Raw genomic sequence first — 20,581 nt, forward strand, 5'->3', positions numbered from 1 at the left:
TACTTTGAAATCTCCAGAAAATATATCGTCTAGTCATGAATCTTGGTTGTCCTTTAAAAGTTTCAGTTCACCTTTAATTTCAGACCTTGACCAGGATTTTCATTTGATTTTTAAGTTTCCATGGCTGGCGGTATGTCTGGAATTTCCGATAGTGTTAGTGTATTTAGATCTACCTCAAGGTACTCCGTCCGGTGCTTCCTTTTAGTATAACTTTTTTAATTGCGTGGCCTTAGTGGAAAACCAGCACCATCGTTCGCCCACTCTTAGCAACTTCTTACGTTGCCTGTAATCAGCCATTTCAAGGACGTAGAAGTGTTTGTTCTAGCCATTTATTTTTAATGGTGTGTCGGGTTTAAATCATCTCTATTTACTACAATAAATGAAAAACGACGTCGTCCCCAAAACTATGAAGTAGGTTTCGGGAAATTTAGAATGACAGTGACAAGCAGTGATTTGGTGGTGTTTAGTTTCTCGGAGGGGGGGGGGCACGTGATATTTTCGGGAGGGGGCGGTCAACATTTTCATGGGGGGGGGGGGGCGGACACTGGTAAAAGTATATGTTTTCTATATAAATTCCATTTTCGTGTCGGGGGGGGGGGTAGACTTTTCTTCGGGGATGGGGGGGGGGGGGGCGAAGAGATGCCTGGAAGAAACTCTGATGACAAGCTGTACTTTTCGAGCATCGAGTTATGTCAACACTATCGACGTTCATCTCAGATTGGCGCTTGACATATTAGGCCCCTTGCTAACCGCATCAACAAAAACAGCTGATAGAAAAAAGGCGGTGACAAAGCAATCTTGAAGGTCTGGCAACAAGATGGAATTCATCCAATAGATCCTGACAAAAAGGCTAATACAAAAAGTTCCCGAAAAAAAACGAAAATAATAATAATAAATTCTTTGGTTCACGACAGTATGGCTTTTAACAAAAAGTATAAAACTCGTAAATAAGACAAATTAATTATTGTGCAACTTGAGCTTAGTATAAGACAGGTGCTGAATGAAGTGCAAGAGTCAATTTGAGGAAAGAAGTTAGGATACATCGGGAGCTTAAGTGTTATTTATGTGGAAGGTTTTTATTCTTGAGCTTAATGAAACAGAGAGCTTAATGTTTGGTGTGAGTGCAATGATCAAAATAAGCATTAAGAATATAACGAGTATAATAATTGCAAGTGCTTCATATTTGACGGGAGCTTAATTTTCGGCAGGTGATTTATACAAGCTGTGAGCTTATCATAAAGCAAAAGCTTGTTCTGTTTGCGTTTAATTTACAGCCCGTGTGTAGCGAACGTCGATATTCTACTTGATTACATTGGGGTGCTTTAAACAGAGGCTTTTTTGACTCAGGCCTATTTAGTTGTGCGTATTGTTGGGGTACTATTGTAAAAAGCTAAACTGTCGGCTTGCTTGTATCAAATACCCTTATGGTTCGGTATATCTGTCGTGTTCAAGTGTACGGGATTGTTTTATAATGTGATGTTTTCAACAAGGTTTGCTTACATCCGTGATTAATTCCTTACACTTACACAAAAGTAAAGTACCATTGCGAACCTAAGAGTCCATGGGGCAGGTGTAATTAAGTATACCTGATTCAGTGACCTCGGCAGGGTCAGCTCCAGGCCTAACCGCCTTTACTTTCCCCCAAACGTAAGTCAGGTACCAATCAGAGCTGGGTGCACTCAGATCGTAGGAATTATCGAAGTTTGTTTTTTTAAGCTTAAATTTAGACATGATCCTAAACCTAACAGAGAAAGCAGCAGGAAAAATCTCTATTCATAGTACCCAATTAATAAAACGATAAAACTTGCACAATAAAAATTTCAGAGGGGTGACCCTAATGCTCTGCTTTTCAATTGACCAATCGCAGCTCTGTATTAGTGTATACGTCATCATATCCCAAATAACAAACAGCGTCTATTTGCAGATGTTTTTTTTTTATAACAAAAAAAAAACTCTGGCGGGATGTTGGCCTTATTTTTTTATCCGATTATTTTTATCTCAATTTTGAATTTTTGCTTGCTACTGGTTTAATCAACGGTGTTATTTATGTGTCTATTTTGACGTCAGTCAAACTTGCTTTAGTTTTAAATTATGTTATAACATTTTCTTAATTTAACTACTAAACAAAAAAAAACTATTTTGTCTTCTACTCGGGAAAAAAAAACAATTCAAATAGGTTTTTTAAAATTATTTTTATGATTCTTTACATTTTCGAGAACTTGGATATCAAATGATTTTAACTTGAAAATTCTTTAACTAATTTTATTCTTTAAAGTGGACTAAATGTATAACTCCATTACAGGGCATGACTCTTTCACTGAGTAGCCTCCCCTTAACTAGTAAGGTTGGTTTTTTTTTTCCTTTGTATTTTTCCACCCACGTTAACATTGCTAACAAGCAGTCTCTTATTACACATAGGAGTTTTATTGAAGCCAATGTCCCAGCTTACTTTTTTTCTACTATTGCCAATTTTTTTATTATCTAATATTTTCAGATTTGATTAGACTGGACAGGAGCTAACACATACAAAAAGAAATGAAAATTCTGTTTCAAATGAGCATACCAGATCTCTCGCTAAATGTATAGAAAGTTTGGAACTAGCAATTTAATTAAGAAAGAATTATAAAATTAGATTATTTTCCATGAAGCAACTTTATTCGTATATCACAATTCTAAACAGCTTAGCACTTTATGTAACAATTCCAATTTTTGCACAAATTTTCATCTGGACTGTACAGATAAATGCAATAAAAATTGTTCGAAATATAAAATATGTACAAAACATAATAGCTCACTGAGTTTGGAATAATGTCATGGAAATATGCTTTGCAAATAGTAATAGCAGCCCAGCATTCAAAAGTTTAGGGTTTTATTAATTTAAAAAAAAATAAACAATTAGTCTAAGTTGTTAAATTAATATTTTTTTTCTATCAGAAAATTGCAAAGCAAGTTTTATAAGCAAATCCAATTTTAACCCACACAAAACTTCTTAAGACTATTTTAAATGATAAATTCAATTAAACAGAAGATAATCCTTAAGTAGTAGCAACATTATTAAAAATCATTAGTTAAAAATACCCTATCAAATCTAAATTTTCTAATACATTTTTCCTTTTCAGGTATGAAACAACATCAAAGGCACAGAAGATTCAAGAGTTATTACACTTTTGTTCATACTTTTCATCAATTACACTTTTAATTGCAAAATCCTGAGATTTCTACCGCTCATTTCAATTGTAAACTAGCTATTTCTTTGCATGAATAAAAAGTAATAGTCTCAACAGCGATTGATCTAAACTAAGGATAAGCCTAACATGCATGTAGAAACACTGCTCAACACTATGGTGTTTCTTAGTATATTAGTACAAATTTAAACTTGATCCTTATTTAATATATTCACTGGACATAAGGAACATTAAAGATACATTCCTAAAAGTATCATATCTATACTTAGGTATTACATTAATGATACAATCTTAAAGTTGCAAGTAAAATTTAAAATGTATTTTTATCAAACTGTTAAAATAAATAAACTTTACAATATCTACAAAAAAAAACTAGTTTAATAATCATCAAGCATTTGAATTTATGTGAGAAATCTATTAAATTATATTTTATAAACATTTTATTTCAATACATAGTCTGTTCATTTAGCACTATATTTGTTTTAGAGGAGCCAATAAAAAATATTCAAATGATTTCAAGTAAAATTTAGGAAGTTTTTTTATCAACATTATGTAACAGCATAGGTCTGTGTGATTTTACACGTCATATGATATATTCAACTACAAAATGCATCTTATCAAAACGTCCAACCTTGTGATCTATAACTGCTGAATAGCTAGTCATTTCCTCATTGTATAGTTCATGTACAGGTAAAAAAAAGGTATGAGAATGCAAAGAAATTATGTTCTCTTTAAAATTATATATAATTAATAAAATTAACAAACATGACTAATTAGACAACAGCACAAACTGGAAAATCTAATCCCTTTTCCTGATTAAGAACAACATCAGCTGAATTATCCAGTTTCTGATATCAAAAGCACCAACAGGTAAATCTAATAATCTTTCCCTGACTAAGAACAACATCAGCTCAACCCTCCAGCTTCTTCATCTACAGTAGATTTAGCCACAGTGCCATCCCAAATGTCATTCTTCTGTTGCCGTTCTTGACGCCGTTTTTCTTTAAAAAATTAAACATAACACATGTTGAGTAAAAATCTTACTTAAATATTATTAAGTGTTATTTTATAGAAGTAAATGGAGTAAGCAAAACATTACAAACTAACCTTTTGCTTCTTTTAACTTTTGACGCTCTTGATCTCTAACCTCTCGTGAAACACGAGGTGCCATACCTAGTGCTCCAGCAACGAGACGTCGAGCTGCAATTGATGTTGTTTCTGGACGTGCTTTATAAGGTTGCAGAAACTCTAAAAGAGTAGATAGTTGTCAAAATAGTTAAAGTATCAAAAGTCAACAGCTCATCTTAATCTTCATAGTTATAGTAAAGATTACTGTATCTTTGCTCCAGTGCCGTTGTCATTGATTAAAATATCTAAAAGCTTTTATTGTTAGATTTGTCTTGATGTAAATTTTCTTTGTCTATTTAGTTTGATCCATGGTGTTTTGCAGCATCCTGTTGACTTACTGAAACAACTCAGGACTAAAAAGCCCAGCCCACACCAACAATCCCTCCTAAGAGCAGAAGCACTTTTTGTGTGTGCTGTGCTCTGAAATGACCTATACAAGGTTTTTTTTTTATTTTACTAAAGTAAAGCAGGTTTATAACTGGAAGCTTAGAGGGAACATTGATGCTTACAGTGGTCGGTATCAGGTCATTACAAACAATCAGTCTTAACATTAGATAAACCTAAATTTTCATCATGATTTTTTTTAAATCTTAAGGTTTTTAAAGCACACCAAGTGGATGAATAAATATGGTCTTACCCTGACAGTATTGAGCTTTTTGCTGCCCTTTCTTTGAAGCTTCAGACATGGGTCGAACTTTTAGAAGTGGGTAGACCATTTTTAGGGCTTCATTTGCTAAATTTACAGGGAGTTAATTTTTGTTAAATGGCATTAAGTAATTCTGCTCATACTAGTTTTAAATCTTATTAATAAAATAAATAAATCTTATATATAAATATATACATAAAATATTTTGTAGGTAATAAATAATTACAAATTCACCTGTTTATTTTAAATAATTTTTTATGCACAACTTACCAGCAACTGAACTAGAAAAAATTCCCAAAGCATGTGTATCATCAACCCACTTTACATCAAATCCACGAGAACTGATTATAAAGAAATTAAAATATGTGAATATATATATATATATTTTTTTTTTTAATAAAGCTATTGATTTAAAAATAGAGACAGCTGATCTCTTAACTGTTTGAATGAAGACATATGAGAGTTAGATGCATACCAAAATACTGTATTATATTATTAGAAATAAAAAGGTAGACAAATGCTACTGACCTAAAGTCACGGAAAGCAGCAACTAGATCACAAGTTTGCAATTGTTCAGAAAAATCATAGATTTCAACAATATGGCTGAAAGCTGCAAAAACGTTGATGTTCATGAGATGTAAAATACAAAAAAACTCAAAATTAAAAAAATATTGAATAGTTAAATAGTTACCTTGATAATCTAAAGATGGCTCTTTGGGCTCAAACTTTAGGTAATTTATTTTGGGCTTTTCTATTTCAACTTTGCCAACATACTCAGTCAACTACAAAATATACAGTAGCATATTTTTAAACGATGAAATTAAACATAATATTAGGAGGTTAAAGGAGCACAATGCATAACATTATTTAAAAAAGTGATCTTACCTCTTTCATTAGAGAGTCATTTAAGCAATCACCATTGTCATCAAACAAAGCATCCCAAGTGTCTTCCTCTTCTGTTTTCTCTGCACTGACAGATTGTTCTTTGGCCTCTTTCAAAACTTGCTCTGGTTTCTCTTTTCTTTTTTTCTTCTCCTTGGTACTACTTTTTTCTTTTGAAGCCTTCTTCACACTTTTACCATCTACTGATGGGGACCCATCTTTTTTCTGCTTTTTCTTGCTTTTATGAACTGCAGCTTTATCTGAACTCTCAGGGTTTGAATCAGGAATTAATTTGGAAGTGTCAGTACAAACTTTACTTTCTGTATTTAATGTCTCATCCAATTCAATGTTCTGTACAGCAACACACATATTGTTTTGCTCATCTTTTTCAATCATTTCAATATTAGTGTCAGTAGGTGTTGTAGCAGAGTTGTTATTAAAATTATTAAATTGTATCTTCTCAGCATCTAGCATATCATTCTGACAATTTTCAAAGAGATCACTTTCAGGACATTGCTCTGCAGACATTATAGTTGCAGGTGATGATATATCTGTTTTGTTCACAAAATAAGAATCATCGTTAGTCTGCTGGGCCAGTGGGGATGATGGCAAAAAAGCTATGACAGCAGGGTCATAAAACTCAAAAGTAAAACTGTCTGTGTTGCGGGTGCCTGGTGTATCTTTATCATCGCAACTTGTACAGTTTACATTTTCACTGACTGCAGGAGTTAAATAAGAGATATCAGAAATATCTTTTTCCTCTGGTTGGTTTTGGCTTAGATTTTCAATAGAAATTACTGGTTCCACATCCGGAGGTTTAGGTGTAAAATATGTTTTATGTTTAGAATTTATTAATATCTCCTCAATTGTTTCACAACCACTGGAAACATCCGAGGTAACACATTTAGTAATCTTACATTGCTGATCTGTTTTCAAAACTTGTTCTTTCATAATTTCTACACTATTAACACATTGCTGATTAAAATCATCTTCTTTAATTTGTTCATGTAAATTAAAAGCTTCGGAATAATCTTGATTATCACAGCTAATAGTTTCGTTCACTTTGTCTGTACCTGGCTTACTTTCATTTTTTACAGTACGTAATGCACGGGGAACATAAATCTCAACTTCTGGCTTCCTTTTTCCTCTACCCCTTCCCTTTGACTTGCTAACCTCTGCAACTGCTTCAGTTAAATTGTCTACATTGTCTTTAGTGTAAGTAATGTCCTGAGTGTCTGGAACTTCAGAAACTTTGCTGGTATCTTCACACAGGTTGTTACTAAGTGATTGTTCATCAATGTTAGAATAAGGGGCTTCAGCACTTGGCTTTGTGATTATATTCTGACTAGAAGCTTTCTTTTCACGGAGATATGGTGGTATATACAGTTGTGTTTCAGAACGTTTAGCCTTTGATCTAAGAGATTTTGAAAGAAAAATAAGCAACATCTAAAGTAAGATTTTACATAATTTTTAAAATTCATGTTAAGATAAATTTATATGCTGTCAGTAATATTCATAGATTAAAATCATCATGACGGTGTGGTCAAGTTGGTTAAGCACATGTTTGCTGAACCAAAAGGCACAAGTTCAAACCCCCAGGCAGATGAGGCTCGATAGGAGAGACAACTCCAAATTCAAACAACTGCTTCCCTGTAGTTTGTTCTTGGTTGGACAAAGGCTATGAAACCAAATTCAAAAAAGAAAAGCAGGCTGAAATCAGAGTCATCTGCCTATATGGCGCATAACAAGTTGACACCTAATATTTAATTGTGTTGGAGGGAATCTCTTCCAACACTAGAATTAAGAACAAAGAAGAAGCAGAAGAAAAAAAGCATTGTCCGTACAAATAATCTATATTAGACTTAGAGAAGTAATTTTTGTACATGAAAATTAGATTCTACACAAGAAATTACCTTTCTGAACTTGAATCTGATTCAGAATTTTGTTTTTCTGAATTCTGAACATCACTATCATTACTCAAAGCATCAAAAACTGTTTGATGACTTGGATTAGCCCATTTTTCTTTATTCAAACGTTTAGTCTCTCTTTGATTAACCCATTGTGACACCCTTTCGCTTGATGTTAATTCTTTTCCTCTGCCTCTACCTCGACCTCTTGAAATTGGTGGAGTTGGAGAGTTCATGAGTTGTATTCCTCGTGGACCTCTATAATTAGAGAAAAAACTTTTCAGTTTACAACTTATAATGCTACAAGGATTAAACATTCTTTACATGACTGTGTTATAATAAATCTTAAAACATCACTAATACAAACATTTTATGTTAATCCTTAACAGTTAAAATATTTTAAAAAGCATATTTAAAGCTTAAATGCTGTATGGAGCTTAATTCATGTAAATTATAAGAGGGTCGGGAGGGGAATGCATTTGAATATTTTTTATTTTGATAAGATAATTGATAATATCACCTCAGGCAAGCAATTTTGTACGCAACAACTGTTTGCCGAGATAATCCACTGCCTATTGAAAAGGTTATTAGTTGAGTAAAATTACTTTCTGTAGTTTTGTGGATAAGTAGGCGGAAGTGGCTTGCCAATGGTGGAAACAACAGTACTCTGTTAATAGAAACATTTTGTTAATTTCTATCAAATAAAAATTATAAATATCCCCATTGTAAAAGCTTAAATTAAAATAATTTTTAATGAATTAGACATAATATATCAGTATGGGTTGTTGTTGTTTTTTTAAATTATCTTTATTATTAATTAATCATACCTGTATGAATTGTTTAGATCTTGATATCTTTCAAGATCTAATAAAAGGTGCTCTACAAAGTCTGCATCTTTAGAGCTGAGGTAACGATTGTTTATTATAACAGCCAGATTGAATTGCCTTTTCTTTCTTTAGTTGCTATAATTTAGAAATAATTTATAAAATAAAGTATTAAATTTAGAAGAAAAAAAGGTTACTTCTGACTACAACATCCATTTAGCCTAACCATATGTTGAAGTGTTTCCATAGTTAATTTATTTGTTCAATCTTGAAGTATGATGAAAATTGTTAAATTATACCTTTTCTATTCTCAGAATGAAAAAACAAAGTAAAGCAAATTAGCAATATTTTCTATACTGAAGGAATCATGCAACAAGACCAATGTCCTAACTGCACAGTCATCTCTAGTATAAGCTGCAGTCTTGTAAGACTTGTTCTGTATACTGCAAAGCCTCCCAAGGCCCTAGGCTAGCATTCTTTGCGTAAGACATAACTTTTAGACAATGTGAGAATAATTCAGGAGGCTGACATCAATGAGCTTGTTTTCATGGCATAATTTCTATTCCTTTTGGCTCTGAGTTTTATTTTGCAATTTTTTATTATTTTACTTAGTAAATAAAAGCTGATGTTGAATTTTTTAAGGGTTATTGGTTAGGTTTAGGCATGAGGGTTACCCTTAAGGATAGGGCTAGGCATGTTGTTAAGGTTTACGCATTAGTGTTAGGATTAGGTGCATTAGGGACAGTGTTTCTTCCAGACTTTTTCTCAGGGGGGACGCTTTAATTTTTCAGGGTGGGGGGGCTGGGGGCGGTACCCCTCAAAGAGGGTAAATATATATACTCATGCATAGTACATTGAAAACATTGCCCATGAAGGGAGGCAATATTTTTTTTCACACTGTGCATGTGTAGTTTGTTTCTGGTAGAATTTGCCTATATTTAATTAGGTAGGTACTAAGTATTAGATCTAGTGCTATTACAAGTCATTAGAATGACAAAAGTGGACTGAATAGTTTATTGGCAGGCTGTCCTAGAAGACTTAGACCTAACAAGACTTCATAAAGTTTACTGCTTACTCTATGTCTACTAACACTAGCTAGACTACAGACAGTAGACTAGCTAATAGTACCTGAGGCGGTAATGTATCGTTTTAGGTCCGTAAAATCGGCCAAGGCTAGTAATGTGAAAGAAAGGTGACTCATTACATTTTAGTAATTATTTCACATTTTTAGGAGGATTTATGTTTCAAAAGTTACAAAAATGTTTCATGTACCTGTTTTTAAACAATTTTATTCAAAATTTTCAGAAATTAATAAAGATTAGCGATGTTTTCTTCAGATGCAACCAAGCTCGTTTTTTTAGCAGCCATCTTAAGTTTTTTTTTTTGTTAACAATATTCTTAGAAATTCAGGGGTAACCAGTCTTATGGCCACTGTTTGTATAGCAAATCTTGCTCTTAAACACTACTGTTTAAAGTTAATTTCTGGCTTATACTGATATATCAAGACAATGCTTTTGGTTTATTATTCAATTGTCTATTACAGGGGTCTCCAAACTTTTCAGCCCGAGGGCCGCATTGACTATCAAAGTTCAGTTCGGGGGCCAGTTTTTTCCAGGCATGTCTTTGATTTTTCTGGGCAATGTTCCTCGGCTATCACCCACAAACGTTTTTTCCCTGGACAAAAAGATCTCCGCGGGCCGGATGAGAGGACCTCGCGGGCCGTAGTTTGGAGACCCCTGGTCTATTATATTATTTGATATAAGGGATGATTTTAGTTACCAATGTCTGATAATAGACTTCCATAAAATAGGTGCGTTGAGTTGTAGTATTGTAATCTCCACTAGTTTTATGGTTGGAAATTGACTAATTAGGGTTAGGCGTATGACTATGGTAGAACCAGGGTTGGGGATTAGAGTTAGCATTGACATTAGCAATCCAAGCGTGTATTTTAGTTAACTACCAGTAAACTTACACCCCTTTTTTAAGAAGATTTGGATGATTATAGATACCGGTGTCTGATAATAGACTCTTCCATAAAATAGGTGTGTTGGGATGATTATAGAATTTGGTGTCTGATAATAGACTCTTCCATAAAATAGGTGTGTTGGGTTGTTAGTAGTAATCTCCACTAATTTTATTGTTAGAAATTAGGGTTAGGCGTATGGTAGGACCAGGGTTTGGGTTAGGGTTAGGGACAGGGTTAGCATTGACATTAGCCAGCAATGTGTGTATTTAGTTAACTACCAGTACCCTTACACCCTTTTTTTAAAGAAGATTCCATTATCGGACACCGGTATACAAATTCTCCCAATTATTCTATTATTGGACACTGGTATAAAAATTACCCCCATATAGGCCTAATAATATATTATATTGCCATATAAAATATAGGCCTAAGTGTAAGTAGGGCCTATATCCAGTATATCACAATTCAATACACTTTTATTTTTTATTAAAGCCAAATCAATGAGCCACTTTTCTTTCTTACTAGCCTCGGTCGATTTTACGGATCTAAAACGATAGATTACCCCTTAGTTACTTCTTAGGCCCTGGCCTTGGCTTACTTAAAGCAGGCTAGGCTAGGTCACTCAACTACACACAGAGACGGACTAGTCTTAGCCAGATTCTAGATCTAGATCCGTAAGCCTAAATAAAATATAATCATGTCAGTTAATAAATATGGACATAAATCTACTACATTTAATGTAGCTGTAAATCTAGGGTAGGCTACCACAGATCAGTGTTTAGTGTATAAGAAAGTATTCAAACTAATCCTGCCTCACAGAGTTTGTGCTTGGATTTTCTTTTGTTTAGGTCTTCCGTCTTTAAAGTTTTATTTTGGACTCTCTGATAAGCGTATGTACAAAAGAGTTCTAGAAATCCAAATAGCTTGTTCTAGACCTAGAAATAGTTTGTTTAGCGGTTCTCAATTTATTTCGCATCCAGCCAATGATAATTGTTGATTTAAGCCTACATTGTGCAATACATGTCCTAGGTGTCCAGATCGTCTTGAAAAAATTAAACTAATTTTAAATTATCTTACATCGACTATGTAGCAACAGTCCAAATAAGGGGTCGTCCATAAATGACGTCACACTCGTAGGGGGGGGGTCCGTAATTGTGTGACGATGTGTGATGAGGGGGAGGGGGGAGGGTCCAGATGGTGCGACGTCACACTTTTGCAGTATAAAATAAAAAGCAATGTTAGAAAACGAATGTTGGACGTCATTTTGCGTTTTAGAAAACTGTTTTAATAAATTGTAATAGGAATTTATTAAAATACTATATTTTGGCAGAGTTCAGACAAGATTTTGGAAAAATATCGATGTTTTAAGAAAAATTCAACTGCAATTTTGAGGGGGGTTGTAGGCTGGGGTGTGACGTCATTTTAGGGGGGTCTGGCTTTTTGTGACTGGAATCCGAACTTAAGACGTAATGGTTGGTAGTCGTAAGCTCACAGCAAAAACATAAAACGGCAAAAAGAACACAACACGACAAAACATATTACACTAATTTACACCCATTAACATTTTATTTTTAAGAACGAAAAACAGTTGTTCTCCCCCTCGAGAAATACGTCTGTTAAAACCCCTGTCTACAATCCTATTTGAAGTTAAGTAAATGTGAATTTTGCTTCAAAAGAATTATATAGATAGAGCGTTTTACGCTCACGTTGTTACTCAATATCTGCTTTTCAGAGGCGTAGCGACCCTTCCCGGCGCCCGGGGACAAACTTTTCGATTTGCACCCCCCCCCCCCCCCTCAAACTTTCAATTTGCACCCCCCTCAACCTTTCAATTTATTTTTCCAACCCATTTTGGCGCCCCCTAAGGTCGGCGCCCGGGGACATATGTCCCACCCCCGCCCCCCCCCCCCCCTCGCTACGCTACTGCTGCTTTTGAAGCATGCAGATAGTCCAGGTCAGTTAAATTGCATCAGTAATAATTAATCTGATGCAGTTAAAGTTTTTCTCATTTGTTTTTTTTTTTTTTTTTAAATTGTAAATTTACATTAAAACTTTTATTTTCCTTAGCTGTTATTCAGAAAGAGGGATCAAAACTAAAGTATTTTCTATCATAATTAAGTAGATCTATGTACAACAATATTGAGCAACTGATATTCCCCAAGTAGTGTCAAGATTCATTAACTGGCTGTAAACAGATCTTCAGCAGAAAACTCCATTTCTGAATGTTTCTGACAGAGGTGTAGGTAGGGATGTCTAAGTGATGCTGTCGCTCCCCTTTAGGGTCATTTTCATGACAATGACCCGCTTTTTGGAAATTAATTCAAATACAAATTTAAAACAAGCCAGCTGTTGTAGAAACAAAACCTCTTATCACATAGAAGAAACTTGAAGCTGCCAACTTTGATGTCCAATTGAACGTTACAACGGTTCCCAGAAATAAGCGCACACGGAAAAAAGCGCAAAGAGAAAAAAGCGCAAAGAGAAAAAAGCGCAAAGAGAAAAAAGCGCAAAAAGAAAAAAGCGCACACAGAAAAAAGCGCAAACAGAAAAAAGCGCACACGGAAAAAAGCGCAAAGAGAAAAAAGCGCACACGGAAAAAAGCGCACACAGAAAAAAGCGCAAAGAGAAAAAAGCGCAAAAAGAAAAAAGCGCAAACAGAAAAAAGCGCAAACAGAAAAAAGCGCAAACGGAAAAAAAGCGCACACAGAAAAAAGCGCAAACGGAAAAAAGCGCAAACGGAAAAAAGCGCAAACAGAAAAAAGCGCAAACGGAAAAAAGCGCAAAGAGAAAAAAGCGCACACAGAAAAAAGCGCAAACAGAAAAAAGCGCAAACGGAAAAAAAGCGCAAACAGAAAAAAGCGCACACAGAAAAAAGCGCAAACGGAAAAAAGCGCAAACAGAAAAATGCGCAACCAGAAAAAACAACGAAAAATGTGCAAAAGAGAAATTTAGCACAAATAACTATAACCACTAGATGACACATTTATACATGACTGTTAGGGCTGCTGTAAGAGTGTCGTGTTTGATCACGTGATCTACTACCATTTAAAGCGTACCACTACCATGTGCATTCCCCTCACCACGATACAGGCGATAATCGCACTTTACACAATGCCTATTATTTTCTTGGTCAATAATTATTCAACTACTATTCTCGTATAAATAAACATAAAACTATCCTTGATATCGACATTACACGAAGTATCTCTCACATTCTCCCTAGTCCGAACTACCTAGCTTGCATACCATAACTACCCGTTCCTATGACAAAACTTCATTCTCTTTCATCCGCATCATTAAACCTACCTACCTACCTCCCTCCCAACACCTCCCTCCCTCCCTCCCTGATTGCCTGACTACCTACCTGCCTGCTTGCCTGCCTACCTACCTACCTGCCTACCTACCTACCTACCTACCTACTTACCTGCCTACCAACCTGCCTTCCCGCCTGCCTGCCTACCTACTTACCTGCCTACATGCCTACCCACCTATCTAATTACCTCATATATATATATATATATATATATATATATATATATATATATATATATATATATATATATATATATATATATATATATATATATATATATATATATATATATATATATATATATATATATATATATATATATATATATATATATATGGGTAGGTGGGTAAGTGGGTGGGTAGGTAGGTTGTTAGGTGGGTATGTGGGTAGATGTGTGGGTGGGTAGTTAGGTAGGTGGTTGGGTGTTTGTGTAGATGATATAGATTATGCACATTTGCATTTTGCTAGCTTAGTAACAGTGTTACAAAACTCGAAATTTCAAACTGGTTTGGCGTAAGGTTAGTTCATTGATCCTGTTGAGCCCTACATTACATAGTTAATCAGTTTAACAATGTAGATGATATTGGAGTAGGTGTAAGTCAAAGCCTGATGTTATTATAAAACTTCATCTCTCTTTGTTTCTTTATAAAAAGGTTATGGAAGGTTTTTTAAGGTTTTTTACTAAAAGGTTTACCGGACGAATGCAAAATGATATAAACAACCATAGCTCTTCTGTTATATAGGCTACATGCAGTGTATCTTCCAGACTTCTTTCTCCGGGGCTAAGGGGGGGGGGAGGGGATTTTCGGGGGGGGGGGTCAACATTTTTCTGGGGGGGGGGGGGGCGGACACTAGTAAAAGTGTATGTTTACATGTTTTCATTACCCTTCAAACAATAGTCTATTTTAGTTATATTGAGATTAAAGAATGTAAATATATAGTACACACAATTCTGTAGAATAGGAACGATTGGGAGGGAAGTGACATATAGTGCAAGAAATTTTGAGGTTAAGTAGGGTATAATAAATGGTGGGGTTAGGAAAGTTAGGGGGTCCATTCTCTAACAGGCAGTCTATGTCTCCTTCCTACTTTCGTGTTGGTTTATTGTCGAACCTGTCCTCACCTCACATCACAACACTTGGGTGACGCTTACCGTGTAATGTTAAAATAAATAGCATGTAATTGAGTTAGTTCGAAGTGAGTTTTCATACAAGCCCAACGCACTAATTAAGATTGTCGCAAAATGTAACATATATGTAACATATGTCAATGATGTCAATGAATTTTCATTAAAAAAAGTACAGTTTACGAAACTAACGAACTTCGCTGATCCTTTTTCGGTGGGTAGGTGGGTAAGTGGGTAGGCGGGTAGGTGGGTAAGTGGGTAGGTGGGTAAGTGGGTAGGTAGGTAGGTGTGTAGGTGGGTAAGTGGGTAGGTAGGTAGGTAGTAGGTAGGTAGGTAAGTGCGTCATGATGTGAAATAATATTAAAAACATAATTGTTATTTTGGTGCGAATGAATGTTGTTGCGAGAGATATGAGAGATATGACAAATGCATGTTAGATGACGCGGATGAAAGAGAATGAAGTTTTGCCATTGGAACGGGTAGTTATGGTATGCAAGCTAGGTAGTTCGGACTAGGGAGAATGTGAGAGATACTTCGCGTAATGTCGATATCAAGGATAGTTTTATGTTTATTTATACGAGAATAGTAGTTGAATAATTATTGACCAAGAAAATAATAGGCATTGTGTAAAGTGCGATTATCGCCTGTATCGTGGTGAGGGGAATGCACATGGTAGTGGTACGCTTTAAATGGTAGTAGATCACATGATCAAACACGACACTCTTACAGCAGCCCTAACAGTCATGTATAAATGTGTCATCTAGTGGTTATAGGTATTTGTGCTAAATTTCTCGTTTGCACATTTTTCGTTGTTTTTTCTGGTTGCGCATTTTTCTGTTTGCGCTTTTTTCCGTTTGCGCTTTTTTCTGTGTGCGCTTTTTTCTGTTTGCGCTTTTTTCCGTTTGCGCTTTTTTCTGTTTGCGCTTTTTTCTGTGTGCGCTTTTTTCTGTTTGCGCTTTTTTCCGTTTGCGCTTTTTTCTGTTTGCGCTTTTTTCCGTTTGCGCTTTTTTCTGTTTGCGCTTTTTTCCGTTTGCGCTTTTTTCTGTTTGCGCTTTTTTCTGTGTGCGCTTTTTTCTTTTTGCACTTTTTTTCTCTTTGCGCTTTTTTCTGTGTGCGCTTTTTTCCGTGTGCGCTTTTTTCTCTTTGCGCTTTTTTCCGTGTGCGCTTTTTTCTGTTTGCGCTTTTTTCTGTGTGCGCTTTTTTCTTTTTGCGCTTTTTTCTCTTTGCGCTTTTTTCCGTGTGCGCTTTTTTCTCTTTGCGCTTTTTTCCGTGTGCGCTTATTTCCGTTGCGCTTTTTGTTTTGCGCTTTTTTCCGTTGCGCTTTTTTCCGTTGCGGTTCTTTCCGGCCACCCGTTACAACATATCAGTCGCGGCGAGTTTATTTTTTTACTTGTTGAAGGGCAAACAGTCACGGGCGCATCCCTGCATCACACACAATGTCCGCCCACGATGACCTTTTACTCTTTATTTTTTCGCCATATTCGATAGTTATAGATCGTCAATCCACCGCCCTGGGTCATTCTGTCCAGTTTACAAGTGTAACATTTGCTTTTGTACGCTATCAATATAAGCCTAGATCTAATACATTTGTATTATGTTGTCATTAATAGCTGTATAAAAGTCGACAAGTTTTTCTGATATTTGCCTTATTTTCGGCCGTTGTCCAACTTTGTTCGTCAAATGTGGCGTCCAGAAAGACCTTTCAACATACCCGTTCATTCACTCTCTGTTGGGCGTCTTCACCAAAGGCAAATAACAGCAAGTTTCTTACTGTACTTCACATTTAAATATGTGTATTTTATACTTTTGCGACTCTGCATTACATACCGTTCTATGTGCTCTTGATTAAGTTCTAATCCAGCCCCCCCCCCCCCCCGAAATTTTAAATGTAATTCCCGGAATACTTTTGTGCGCCCCCCCCCCCCCCCCCCCCCCCCCCCCCCCACAGGAGAAAAAGAGGAAAATGAAAGGAATTCTCTTGCAGCAACTTAACATATAATTATTTATTTGAACCATCCCATGGTTTCCACATGTCTCAAGGTACCATTTTTAAAATTGTGTTAAATTATGCGACCATTTTTTTTCAAGCTTAGTAGATTTTAGATCAATATTATAATTGAAAAGTGTCTTAGAATAACATTTAGACTTTTTTGTTGCCCTCCCCCCCCTCCCCTTGCTCCATTTGCATTATGCGCGACCAGTAAAGCTCTTTAACATCCGGGGTAGTTCTCGCTTTCTCTTAAGCGCCAGCTAACCCTTCAAAATATATAAATCTATGCTTTTAACCAGCAGTTATCTACATATTAAACGGAATAAGCAGTTATAGAATGTCTCCAAATTATTATCGATAAACCTTTTTTCCAATTTAAACAGAGGATTATTTGATGATTGGAATAATATTTAATTGATACTTCATAAGTAACCAATCTTGAAAAATCTGGTACACGATCTTGTAACACATACACACAAACATTTGGGTAAACTATTTAATTTATAAAATAAAGAAAGAGTCTCACCAGATAAAAAAGGCCAAAGTAGGTCGTTATTTTTGTGTAGTTATAATGAATTTATACCATCTACTTATGTTAGATGTTTGTGCGTCGTGCATTGACAATGCTATGTTACAAAAGCCTTATAATTTACTCCATTATCATTATGTCTATGTCATCGTCCTACTGACTACTAACTAGATCTACTAGAGTCTAGATCTAGATCTAGATCGGATCTAGTCTACCTTAGTAAACTTACTATGAAACACAACAATAAAAAATGAACAATAAATTAAAAATACGTAGTCTAGATCTAAAATCTAGTCATGTAGCATTCTAGTTCAAATTACTAAGTACATAGTCTTGACTAGCAATAGATCTGGGCCTATTAATAATAATCCTAGGGCCTAAGCCCTGTACTTTATGCAAAAAAAGGCCAATAGACCTAAAAATAAAAATTATTAAATAAGGATTTAAAACTGTTTAAAGAAGATACATTTTTTAAAGGCCTACCTACCTAGTCTAGTGATTTTTCACTACGCTAAACAAAATTATATAAATCTAGATTATACTAGATCCAGGGCCTTTTATATCTCAAAAGACTAAAACTATTAGTATGACGCATTAATGCCTCATTTCAATTTTGTTCCAAATCGTTGTTTGAATGGGTTGGTGTGTCCAAAAATCATAGACCTATAATTTTGAGGGCAAACACAATCAAATGTGATCATTGAAGTTTGTTATCAGTTTCCTATTAGAATCTATTAACTTATTGATTGTTTAGTAGGCCTAAACAGTTGGTTGTTTCCTAAACATTTTAACAAATTGTTACAAAACTTTGCCAGCAAAGAAATTTTAGTACCCACAATTTTTTTATTGCATTTATTTGTAAAACACATTCAACTATATTCAAGTTTTAACTTAAGTAACTTGCATATTTGTTATTTTTATTAATATAAATATACCTCATGATTTATTCCTCATAGGTATTATCTACAATAACAAGATGAACTGCACTGTGACAAATTATATCACTTAAGTTTTAAAGACATTAACATTTAGCAGTAGCCTCCATTGTTGAAAAATTGATCAAGATCTTTTTAAGTTGATTAAAATCTATGACCATGATTTAGCTTAATTGATTCAGAATAAATTTGATTCATTATCCTAAAAAATGGGTAATTCACGGTCTAGTAAAAACTGTGCGGTCTCCATGACAATGGGTATGCCCCAAAAGGAACGAGATCTTCATATTGCTGTTGTCGGCAATGACAGACAAAGTGTTCTTTCAGTTTTAAATCAAGGAGTGGATATTAACTATCCTTGGAATAATCCTGCTGTGCCCAGTGTAAAAGACAGTACAACGCCACTAATAGCAGCTGTATCACTAAACCATGTGGACATTGTAATGGTAAGGCTTTAAAACTTTTTATTTTATGCATGTACAAGAACTCTCTCTATATTTGTATGTTTTAGTACTTTCTGTGTGGATTTAATATTTCTTTGTTGTTAATTATTTTTCAGATTTTATTACATAGTGGAGCAGCAGTCAACAGAACAGACCGTAATGGTTGTACACCCCTATACAAAGCTGCATTTCATGGAAGGATGATCTTAGTTGATGTTTTAGTCAAAGCTGGCAAGTAACTGTTACTTTATTTATATGTTCATTGATTGTTTTAAAAGACTATCACATTTTAATCCCATTAACATTTTAAAAATCAAATATGCTACTTAGGTGCTGAAATTGATAAGCCAGATAAAGAGAATCAAACACCATTGTATATTTGTGTTCAAAATGCCATTGTGCATTCCAGTTATGCCACTGTTAAATGTTTGTTGGCAGCAGGAGCGTCAGTAAATATGTAAGCAGTTTTTCAAATTTATTTTTTAAATTTCCCTGTTTATTAGCTTAATATCACAACACTTCAGTGTGTCTATTTTAATTTGTTTCGTTTCAGTGCTGATCGCTATGGTCGTGTTCCACTTCACAGCGCTGCACACTGGAAACTTAAGGAGCTTATTCGCATTTTACTGGAAGCAAATAGCTATGTAAATGTTGTAGACTATAAAGGGAGAACTCCACTTTATGTATGTGTTGCTTCATTGAGTACTGGCTTGTACAAAGAAGACCTTAAATACCAAGTACCCTGTATTAAGGTAACCATTTCATTTGATATTTTTTTTCTGGGTGGAAAAAAAAGTTAAAATTAGTATTGTTATAATAAGAAATGAATGATGAAAATATTCTGTTTATAGCTTCTTCCTGTTACAATCTTACAAAATTTTAACCATCAGATTCTATATGCTGCTGGTTGTGACATGCTAAATCTTGAAGACTGGCTTCGGTGGAAAGGACCGGGAATCCCTGCTGAATTACTCACTGGAGATGATAATTTTTTAGCATGGTACAATTCCTCTATGACATCGCCACCCATGCTCAGAAACCTTTGTCGTAAAGTAATCCAAAAGAGACTGGTCACCTATGACTGTCCAGGTTTGGTGAAATGTGTTGCACAGCTTCCTATTCCTCCTTCTCTTAAAATATATTTGTCAAGAAAAATGTTTCATTTGCCAATGTTGTAGTTGCTTATTTTTATCTTGTATGTATAGTGACTAATTTTCAGGCTATAGAAATTATTTCAATAATTTAAATAATACAGACAATGCAAGATACTTAAATTTAAATTTTTGACATTGATGTGATGATTTACTGTTTTTTTTTTTTTAAATGTAAATAGTATATTGAAATGCTGCTCTACTGTTTTTTAACAATATAGCTGATTTTTTTTTTTTCCTTTTCAAAAGTCTGAAAAATTTATTAAAAAACAATTTGAACAATTTACTTCTAAAAAAATGTAATGTAGACCTACATGTCTGAGAATATTATTCTGATTTAGAGTTAATATTATAATGTTTTTTTAAAAGCAGAGAAATGTGTTTTTCTGTTTAGTTGAATGCATTTATTTAAACATGTAAATAATCAATAACTCTGTGATAGAAATTGTTAGCATTTGCTTTTCTTTAAGCTGGTTTTAAATTAAAAAAACAATGTGATAACAGTTTAAATTTGGTTGAAATCATTAACCTAATATTTTTGCATTTATTCACCTAA

At 34.6% G+C, this 20,581-nt stretch overlaps 2 protein-coding genes across 7 annotated transcripts; one reads left to right on the forward strand and one right to left on the reverse strand.

Annotated features, from left to right (window-relative positions):
* Positions 1-2,986: 2,986 nt before the first annotated feature.
* On the reverse strand, positions 2,987-11,433 carry LOC131929696 (coiled-coil domain-containing protein R3HCC1L; the record flags this gene model as incomplete). 3 transcript variants are annotated; one of them, XM_059286037.1, is given in 11 exon segments in its annotated part: positions 2,987-4,186; positions 4,293-4,433; positions 4,951-5,046; positions 5,230-5,300; positions 5,488-5,569; positions 5,651-5,741; positions 5,845-7,255; positions 7,755-8,006; positions 8,354-8,415; positions 8,576-8,710; positions 11,356-11,433. In XM_059286037.1, coding segments are annotated over 8 exon segments (2,217 nt in total). In that variant the 5' UTR covers positions 7,985-8,006; positions 8,354-8,415; positions 8,576-8,710; positions 11,356-11,433.
* A 5,827-nt stretch (positions 11,434-17,260) lies between these two features.
* On the forward strand, positions 17,261-20,176 carry LOC131929683 (serine/threonine-protein phosphatase 6 regulatory ankyrin repeat subunit B). 4 transcript variants are annotated; one of them, XM_059286007.1, is made up of 6 exons: positions 17,261-17,454; positions 18,453-18,877; positions 18,991-19,105; positions 19,205-19,331; positions 19,428-19,626; positions 19,765-20,176. In XM_059286007.1, exons 2-6 carry the CDS (start codon positions 18,641-18,643, stop codon positions 20,050-20,052), a joined length of 966 nt encoding a protein of 321 aa, XP_059141990.1. In that variant the 5' UTR covers positions 17,261-17,454; positions 18,453-18,640; the 3' UTR covers positions 20,053-20,176. The 4 variants fall into 4 exon arrangements, with proteins under 4 accessions (XP_059141990.1, XP_059141994.1, XP_059141991.1 ...); XM_059286011.1 differs by having other exon boundaries at positions 17,261-17,417; XM_059286008.1 differs by having other exon boundaries at positions 17,423-17,511.
* The last annotated feature ends 405 nt before the right edge of the window (positions 20,177-20,581 follow it).

This window comes from Physella acuta, unplaced genomic scaffold (assembly GCF_028476545.2).
Source record: "Physella acuta isolate Inbredline_101_S28 unplaced genomic scaffold, ASM2847654v3 ptg001662l, whole genome shotgun sequence".
NCBI lineage: Eukaryota > Metazoa > Mollusca > Gastropoda > Physidae > Physella > Physella acuta.